Source organism: Crocodylus porosus, unplaced genomic scaffold, assembly GCF_001723895.1.
Source record: "Crocodylus porosus isolate Cpor-Errol unplaced genomic scaffold, CroPor_comp1, whole genome shotgun sequence".
Lineage (NCBI taxonomy): Eukaryota > Metazoa > Chordata > Crocodylia > Crocodylidae > Crocodylus > Crocodylus porosus.
The window spans coordinates 203180036-203190031 of NW_017728886.1; the positions used below are offsets into that span (position 1 = coordinate 203180036).

General features: G+C 45.0%; 2 protein-coding genes across 2 annotated transcripts in view; one reads left to right on the top strand and one right to left on the bottom strand.

Moving 5' to 3' along the window:
* The window catches only part of LOC109318787 (transmembrane protein 68-like), a 120375-nt gene that overhangs the window by 60309 nt on the left and 50070 nt on the right, over nucleotides 1–9996 (bottom strand). The gene's annotated exons all lie outside the window — the stretch shown is intronic.
* The window catches only part of TGS1 (trimethylguanosine synthase 1), a 50635-nt gene that overhangs the window by 17460 nt on the left and 23179 nt on the right, over nucleotides 1–9996 (top strand). Inside the window, exons 7-10 of the mRNA XM_019548170.1 lie at nucleotides 2520–2694; nucleotides 6331–6679; nucleotides 7738–7902; nucleotides 9390–9533. Of these exons, the coding sequence (XP_019403715.1) occupies nucleotides 2520–2694; nucleotides 6331–6679; nucleotides 7738–7902; nucleotides 9390–9533 (833 nt within the window). The remainder of the gene's footprint in view (nucleotides 1–2519; nucleotides 2695–6330; nucleotides 6680–7737; nucleotides 7903–9389; nucleotides 9534–9996) is intronic.

Genomic DNA, 9996 nt, shown 5'->3' on the forward strand with positions numbered 1-9996 from the left:
CCCCCCCCCGCCATAACTAAAACCTGGTGTTCTTGTCATGAGTTCTGGGATCCTTCAGAAATTTATATGTACTGATCTAGCTCCACCTCATGAAGGTTGGGGCCACACTAATCATATGCAATAAGGTGAGAATCGATGCTGAGGGGGACTATGCTGAATTGGCATTAACTTATCTTATTCACATGGGCTACACTAACCTGTCCTTGTGATAGGTCCCCATCAGTGTCTCAAATATTACATTCAAAGGACTGATGAGGAGGAAGATGAGAGTAAGAGGAAGGCGATGTGGTGGAAAGACAAATGGAAGTATGTATTCACTTGAGGAGTACCTGATATGGTAGCATGAGAGAGAGGGGAAGGTAGGAATGGGAATAGTTGTGGGATGAGATAATGTTGTTATTGTAAACTGTTAACAGGCAAGGAGGAGTTAATATTATGAGGCTTTGTTGGATAATTTTAATTTTTCATATCTGTAAATATGTATTAAGAGGTTTTGGTTTTTTTAATAATGTCAAGTTTAAAAAACAAAAAGCTTCCCATCAGTATGCTTGCTTGCTTGCCCAACATAGACTATGTGTTTTATAGTTCAGGCTTAGTGTTGGCTGCATTTAATCAACTTCATAGTTGGTTTTCATAACTAAGCACGTGTTTTCTTTTTTTGGCAGCAGTTTAATGATAGTTTTTAACTTCCTCGCTGTCCACCCAGCATATTGACCAACTCCTACTGGGGGAGCAGGTGGAAAGCAGCTGGAGCTGGATCTCCATGCTCTGAGCAAAAGCTGCTGGGTTAAAGCTACCCCCTTCCCCCCCGTCACCACCGGAAATGCCACAGCAGGGGCAAGAGTGGGAGGGAGAGGGGGTGTAGCCGCTGGAGGCGAGGGGAAGGTGCGTGCTGGCTGGGCTCAGCAGGGCTGTTCTGCTCCCCTCACTCCAGCTGTGGTTCCTGCTTCTCCCACATCATGCATCTCTGGGTGAGTGGGTGGAAGCTTTAGCCTGGCAGCTTCTGTCCAGTGCTTGCAGGTCTGGCTCCAGCTCTAGCTGCTTTCTGCCTACCAGGCACAATAAGCAGCCCCTGCAGGGGGGGCAGTGGTGGGGGTGGAAAGCAGCCAGAGCTCCATGCACTGGGCAGAAGCTGTGGGGCTAAAACTTCCACCTGCCCACCCAGAGCTGTCTAGCGGCAGTGGCAACAGCTGGGGACAATAGAGGCAGAAGAGTCTCACCAGCTCAGCCTGTGGTGCTGCACAGAACAGGGGTGCGGTAGGGGCTGCAAAGCCCCTGTGGCAGGCAGCTGCTGGGCTCCAGGCCTTGCCAGTGCCTCCAAGCCAGCCCAAGCAGCCCACTGCTTGGCCAGCCACCAGCCGTGCCCCAAAACCAAGGGCCCAGCCCCTGCAGCCCAGCCTGGGCCTGCCCCTGTGTGTCCACCCTGAGCAGCCCGTACAGACTGGGCCCGGCTCAGCCCTGCAGTCCCAGCCCCAGGCAGATGGCAGGGAGGAAAGCCAGGCAGACCCCAGCTGGGGTCCCCATGTCCAAGAGGGGAGACAGGGGAGTTTAATCCTCCTCTACCCCCTTTCGGCAGTGGGGAACAAGCCTAGCAAGGCTCCCCCCCCAGGCATAGCCTGGCTGGGGTCCCTGCAGGCCAGGGTAGAGGTTTAAATCCCTCCACAGTCAAACTTAGCAGCCTGCTAGGGGGCCTTGCAGCTGCTGAGCAAGAGAAGGGAGGGTTCACTCTAGCACCCCCCAGCTTCTAGCCTGAGCCACTGCAGGCATGTGCCTGCATTTCTGGAATTAAAAATGAATGTTTGTTCACTTGCAAATCAGTTTAATCTATGCAGGTTAGACGAACCTGCAAATATTGAATCAATTCAGGCTCAGGTTTTTTGAATGCTGTCCGTAGCTCTCCATATGGTGCTGTTAACAAGGATGTTATCTCTGGAGACGCAAATCCAGAGTTTGAGAACTGAAACTAGTTATCACAGAGATGCCTAATGAGACCATCTAGACTGAGCCCTAAGTCCCATTGAGGAGAGTGGTTTTCTTTACTAATCTATAGAGGAGCCTCTTGGAACCCCATAAGATTGGGCCCCCAGTATAGTCCATGGCCTGTTGTGACCTGTTTATAAAACTTTACAAAAAAAGGTGACATGAATCAATTGTCTCAAATAGTATATAATTAGAAGTTATAATCCCTATTCCATGATGATATCTTTCAGCTTTAACTTACCTTAAATTAAAACTATATATAGGTGTATTTCGTTAAAAAAAAGCATCTTAAAAAACATCAAAAAATATGTTTAAATAAAAAAATCTGATTCATTTTAAAAAAATCTGATTTTATTTTCATTTTTTTAAATTGTTGATTTTTATCCACCCTGCTGCTCATAGATTAATACCAGTTCTGTGTGTCTGTTATAAATTGCCTTTCTCCAGAAACTTGCACTATAATTAAATCTTTCCCTAAGCAAAATAAGCCATGCTGAAGTTAAAGAATGGCTCACTTAATCAGTTTGTTTGAACTGCAGGTATGGGGGAATTGAAGACTTTAGCCACAGAAAGGTGCGGTACCTGGAAAAAAATGTAAAACTCAAATCCAAGTTCTTGGACATGCGCAAACCCATCAGGAGCAAGAACACGCACATCTTCTTTACCCAGGAATCTGAAATGTTGCCCTACCAAAAAAATAAAACGTTGAAGAAGGTATAAATGTTATGTATTTAATTATTAGCATCAATATGTCAAATTAATCTCATTTCCATAGATATATTTGTTCTAGCATTGTTGAACTATAAAACCAAAAACTTTCTGGCCAAAATAGATCATATGAACTAATGTGGCTAAGTGTCAGCCTCTCTCTAAAGCCGGGGTGGGCAGTATATGGCTGTGAGCTGGCTTGGGCCCGCCAACTGACTGGAGCCAGCCCGCAGTTGCCCCTGTGGCCCGTTGCGTGGGGCCAAGCCCCACCTGCTCTTGCTGGAGCAGCCTGTGCTGCACTTTCACCCGCACCTGCCAGTCCAGGCCCCAACCAGCTCACGCAGCTTCTGACGGGGCTGTTCCCAATTCTGTTCTATTCCCCTTTCCTCCAGCATGAGTCAACCAACGGAAGCTTGCCCACCTGCCCAAAGTGGTGCAGCAGGGGTGGGAGGAGGAGACACTGCTGGAGGTGAGGGGAGTAGACCAACACACGGCCAGCTGTAGCCACCTGGCAGCTTCTGGTGGGAACAGCCCCACCAGGAGATCCACATGCTGGTCAGGGCCTGGGCCAGTGCAGCTGTTCTCCCCTTGCCTCCAGCTGCGGCACCTGCTCTTGCCCCTGTGGGGCTGTTCTGCTCCAAGCGGGGGGCAGCTTCAGTCCCTAGCGTGCAGAGCTTCAGCTCCAGCTCTAGTTCCTAACTGCCTTCCACCCACTCTGCTCATCCAGCATGATTAACAGCCACTTGTGGGTGGGCAGAGCAGGTGGAAGGCAACTGGGAGCTGGAGCCAGAGCCCCACGCATTGAGGCAGGAGCCATCTGGCTGAAGCTTCCCCCTCGCTGAAGCAATGCAGCAGGGACAGGAGGAGGAGCCACAGCTGGAAGTAAGTGGAGCAGAACACCCCTGCTGACCTGGGCCCTGGCAAGCATGCACAGCTTCCAACAGGGCTATTTCCAGTGTGGCTGCAGCTAGCTGGGTACTACTCTGCTCCCCTCGCCTCCAGCAGTGGCTTCTCCCACTCCTGCCCCTGCTGCGCCACTCTGGGTGGGCAGGCTGGGGGGGAAAGTTTCAGCTGGGCAGCTCCCGCTAGAGGCAAGGGGGAGCGCTGCAGCTGCACCAGCAGCTGTGCGTAGCAGAGCTTGCTCGGTCCACAGCTGCTCCCATGGCTTGGCCCCACACAGAGCACTGTGAGGGCAGCTGTGGCCCAAGTGAACTTTGTTGCATGTCTCCCTGCCTCCTCATCCCTCCCCTCCCACTCCTTACACACCTCCATAAATCCTCCCCTCCCTGCCCCCCCCACCACAACCACTGCAGGGAGCAGATCACAGCCATTCCACTCCTGAATACTGCTCCCTCCCCACCCAAAACCCCATAAGTGGTTTTGGTGAGTTGTTGCATTGGGAGGAGGGAAGGGATGTTGACCTGGCCTGCAACTGCTCATCAGAACTCCCTTTGTGGCCCTCAGGCCCAAATAATTGTCAACCCCTGCTCTAAAGCTTAATTAAGAGTACTTTTCTTAAGAAGGTGGTTAAAGACAGCACTACAATCTTCAGCATTTTGTTTCTTTACTCTTTTTATTAAAATCACCTGTTTAACACTAATTTCTATAAAAGGCATTACATCTCTGTAGGTTCCTCACTTGTTCAGTAGTGTACATCACTGCCCTGTGCAAATCCACACCCCATCCATGCCCTCCCAAATGAGTGGCAGGAGCAGTGGCCAGATGAGTAGGTAAGTGCTGGACCAGCAGCTCCTGGATGAGTGGCATGCAAGTGGCAGGAGCTGCGCCCCCTAGACAAGCTACAGCTTCACTCTGTGCCCAGCCTGCCCTGGCTGGGTAGCACTTGCCTGCCCCAGTCCCACTTCTCCCTCACCGTGGGTGCCCCCACGCCCCTTCTTTCCCCCCTCCCCTTCCACCACAACAGACAGCTCTCTAAGGTGCCTAGCTGGTATTGTAAATTGAATAAGTATCGGCCGATACGCCTCCTTAAAAATTGAATATTGGTATCGGCCCCAAAAATCTCTATCGGTGCACCCCTAATGGTGTATTGTTTTGTTAATTTCAGTGTTTTTCATGTGTATTTATCCCTGAGTTATTTACACATACTACACACTGTGACTCTGCCCTAACAATAGGGAGAAAAGCACTTGTTTACAAGTGATTTTTTTTTTTCTTAGTTGAACCTGTCCTTTTAAAATCTGGTGCCTCACTTTCACCTAGAGCTGGGAAGTATTTCCAGCTTGCCAGTTGTAAAATAGTGTTTTCTAGCATCAACAGGCTTTGTGGTATTTTGAACCTTAATCCTGTCACTGATTCTGGGCTTGTACATGGTCCATCCTACACCAGAGGTCAGTTTAATTCAGAAGTGACTATTATGTTGGGGAATTAAGAAAGAAATGTGGTGATTATTTGAAAATACCTGTATACTTCTTGAGGTTTTCCAGGAGAGAGTTTTTTCTTGCTGACCTACTCCTAATCCCACAACAGCTGTTACAGTAATATTCACAGAAGCATGCATGCAACTCTTTGAAGAATCAGGGAGCTATTGTTGGCTTTGGTTAAAAACAGCAAAATACTCTATCCAAAGTTCCACACTGAAGATTTTTTTTTCTTTTCTAAGCATGTGCCTCAGGTACATTCCAGGAACTTAACGTATGATAGTAATTTACCTACATTCTTTAGGTGCAGATCAGAAAATGAAGCAGCTAATTAAAAAGTACCTATGTATGTGAACACATTTTACATAAACAGAAAGAAATATAATGAATTACACAAGTTTGCCTTAAATGTGCTACTCACGCATGTCTTTTGTACATGTAGACTGTGTTTCAAGTTGTTAAGAAATCTGTGCCATCGTATTACATATCAAAGAGGCGGTTAACTGTATTAGTCTAAAGGTAGGTTTGAGGGTATGGCATAGTGGTACATTTAAAGACTAGCTGGTTCAGAGAGCCATGCTTCTGACTAAGTAGGTTGCTGCCTACAAACTCATGCCTCTCTGAACCAGTTAGTTTCCTAAGGCAGGGCTGTCCACCTGGTGGCCTACAGGATGTGACCCATGAGCGGTTAATATGTGGCCCTTGGACTCCCCATTGCTGCTACTTCTCCCCTCATCACTTCAGGTGCTGCAGGAGCCAGGGCGGCTCCCCCTATGCAGAGAATTGTGCAAGGTGGTACAATACAGCCTTCAGTGCCTGGGGAGCCCATAGGTATAGAAGTGAGGGGTGCCATGGTGGCAGGACCCTCTTGCACGTGAATGGTACCATGGTAGGGGGACCCACCTGCCCATCTGCATGGTGAGGGAAGACTGGTCTCCTGCTGGCATGACTCCCATGATGTACTATCCCCTGCGGTGTGGCCCCAGTCCACAGAAGTTGGACAGCCCAGCTTTTGCAGCCTTTTCCAAACAGCATTTATCAAAATAATCCATGCTCAGTAAGGTTGCACATGCACTTGTGAGGGCTTTGTCTGTGACCAAATTAATAGTCTCGGGGAGATTTTTTGGTGTTGCTTGTTGCACGATGTAGTATGTTTATGTAGCCTTTTGGTAGATCAGTGATGGATGCATTGCAGCTTTGTTGTTTGCACCATCCTAAAGTACAAAAATACAATCTAATTATTTATGGTATTTGACAATTCCAGGTAGAGAAGTTCCTAACGCAGGCTAGTGAACCTGTGGAGGAGATGACATCCCAGGCATCCTTTCCTCAGGATAAATTGCAGGGATCCTCTACAAGCAGTGACTCAGAGGGACAGGAAAGTATTGCCTCACAAAAATATCATCTGAATGCTAAAGAGTGTGACCTGCTATCTTCCAGCATCGTTAGTTGTGAACCTGAGGCAAACAGTTCTGAACAGGAAAGGGAAGAAGCATCAGCAAATATCTCTAATTCTCAGAGCTTGGGAAAACAGGAATGCAATTCTGGAAGACAGATAGTTGCTCTGGATATTCCAGACTATCTTCGGGTAGAAACAGAAGAGGTGAACCAAGGTGCATACAGTTCTTAATTGCTGGAAACAAGCTGATGATAACACTGCCTTGTAAAGTTTGTTTGCTATTTTGTAGTTATTTAATAGAGCTTAATATTTATGTGGTCTTCAGTCAGAATCCCACAAATAGAGACTTAGTTGCTGCTAATGGAGGTAAAGGTGGCTTTGGCCCATTCTTCATAAATTCTGACCCTTGTTTCTTTGAATTAAGTAGCAATTTGTCTATTTTAGATACTCCCAAGAAACCCCCTCCTTTCAACTGTATTATTTCTGTAGTGAAGGGAGGTTCTAGTAGCAACTGATTTAATTCAAACAGATGTTTGGACTGTCAGAACTTTGGTCCTTGGATTTATGTTTTTGTCAATGGTTTGAATTTCAAGGAACATAAAATGTATTAAAAGTAAAATTACTTAATATGCTAGAGGGGAAGCTCTTGTGTACATGTCTCATAAATCTCATATGATATATAAAACACATGCATACACACACTTGTGTGTGTGTATGCATACAGCAGTTAAGCTTTTTTTATTTAATATTTGCTGTACTCCAAAGGGAGATCATTATTGAGGCTTTCCTATGCAACACGTTATATAATTCATGGTAGTTTAACTTATTTTAATGTAAGATTTGTATCACAAAGTTTATTCCGTGTAGTTATGAGGGGTGCCTTGAGTCTAAAGAGGTTAGAACTGCTGGCTTAAACATTGAGATTTGAATGTGATGCGAACAACATGAGATACTGAGCTGGGGCTCAACACAGATCTCTGCATTCCAGGCTAATTTTTGGAGAGGGAACAGTGAATTGAAGTAGACCCAGGTAGTCTCCAGAACCACTGTAGTTGCACACACTTAATCACTCGTCTGTATAATTCTAGGATTCTCCTCTCTAATCTTTTTTAAATTATCTACTTGTGAAGCCCTGGTAATAGCCCCATATTGGAAATAAACACTGTTGCCTAGTTGCAGCATTTTTGATTTTCAGCCTACCTCTTGCAGCACCAGCCCTTGAGAACCAAGAATCTCGGTAATGTTACTAATGTTGTGACACATTCTTTTCAGCTGCAACTGAAACAAATACCAAAAAGAAGAAAAATAAGAGAAAGAACAGAATTGCACCACTGTCTTTACCTACTGAGATTGCTGCTGATCCTGAGCTGGCAAAATACTGGGCCCAGCGCTACAGACTGTTCTCTCGGTTTGATGACGGGATTAAATTAGACAGAGGTATGTCATTAGCTGGAATGTGCACTTTTAACTCTATAATAAGGTTATTCAAATATACATTCTTCCCAGCTCTGACTGGCTGGGGAAACAACTGATGTAAATAATAGTTTACCTTATAAATTGTTGCTCATGAGAATTAATTCTTACGAATCAGCAACATAGAGGTGCAGCCAGCTGGCCAGGACATACAGGATGCAGGAATTCCCAGTTGCCACCACAATCCTGATTGTGATGACATGGCTATTGACAGCAGCTGCTTTTTTTTTTTTCACTCCACCCTAGTTATGCCACTACCATGAATGAGTGAATTGGATGCAATTCAGCATAGCTCTTACGGCATTTATACATGTGCTGAGGGGAGAGGGGAGGTGGCAGGTGCTTTAGAGCAGCTTCAAGAGCCACTCTAATTAAAGCTTCTGCAGTGTCTTGTGTATTAGCGCCCCATGCTGAAAAAATGAGCTTTAGTTTAAAGCGTCCCTGCCGATTATTTTTTTCAGTGCAGGGACACTAATACACAAGATATTGGAGTCTGCTGGAGCATGGTAATTACCGTGTTCCAGCAGATTCAATTAAGTCTTCTCTGTGATGCACTGTAATTACAGCATGTTGGAGCAGCCTTGTTGCATGTGTATTGGCACCCTCTGATTTTTAATAGAATTAAATTGAACTTTTGACGCCTGAAACCCTGCCCCATTGATGAGAAAGGCATGATCATTTCAGAAAATTGTGCTGCCTAACAATAGACTGCGCTCTACCGGTCCAAGAGATGAAATCTAATTGCTGAAAATATAAATACATTTAAAAAGGAAGGAAAAAAAGGAAAAATTGGGTATGTTGTATTTTGAAATCTGTTGAGTAATATGTGAAGACGACATTTTAAATGATGTTTCAAATTGTTTAAATCTCATCAATTGCTAAATTACACTTTGTACAGCTTTACAGTGGTTTCCCACATGAAGAGATCAGACATTTATAGAAAGCTAACTGTACTGGGGCTCCTTTTGTTGCTGTTCTGTTTTTTTGCTCCAAGCTTTTCATTTTGAGCACTCCTCATGTCAGCATAGGAAATATGGGGTTAAAGCCACTTCATTACAAAGACCACGTGTTTGTCAAGTCTGTCTAATTATTTTTGGTTCATCTAAATTTAAGGTTCTAGATCTGCTCTGTATTTGCTTGCAACTGACATATGAGTCATTTTCTCTTCATTATGGTCTTTATTGGCCATCATCTGGCATAGGTACAAAGCGCTCTAGCACAGTTTAACGAAGAATGTGATTCGCTGTAAACATATTGACTTCAGTGAAACCACTTCTAGGCTCAAAGGAATTGTTGTATTGACCCAGAGTTCAGCATCTTGCAGGATCAGACTCATCTTGCCATAGTAAAATGTATTGATTTGCTATCTTCAATATTTGAACTCAGTTTAGTTCTTTCGAATAACTGAATTTGGAAACAAGTGACAGAAAGAAATGCTTTTTCTCTCCCAGAGGGTTGGTTCTCTGTTACACCTGAGAAGATAGCAGAGCATATTGCACATCGAGTCCAACAGTCATTCAGCTGTGACATAATAGTGGATGCATTTTGTGGAGTTGGAGGAAATGCTATTCAGTTTGCCTTGGCATCAAAAAGAGGTAATCAGCTGTTTTGTTTATATGAAGCTTTGCCTTTCCCCTATATGAGAGTTTGATGTTTTCTTCACTGATTAATTTTACCTTGTTTTTGTTCTACTGAAGTAGACATTACTAATATACTTGCTCCAGTGTCAGAATAATGGCAGCCAATATCTCTGCATTTTTAGAAAGAATACGTTATTTTAATTAGTTTGTTTTAGCCAAAGTGTGTTACTTGCTGCAGTAGTCAATTGTTTTTTCACATCTTAATGAAATAATTAGAGCAGGGGTGCTTAACTGATGGCCTGCAGGCCAGATCTAGCCTGCAGCCCATCCAGCCTATGGGACTGTCCATAGATCTGGAAATTCATAGATTCATAGATGCTAGGGTCGGAAGGGACCTCAATGGATCATTGAGTCCGACCCCCTGCATAAGCAGGAAAGAGTGCTGGGCCTACATTACCCCAGCTAGATACACATCCAA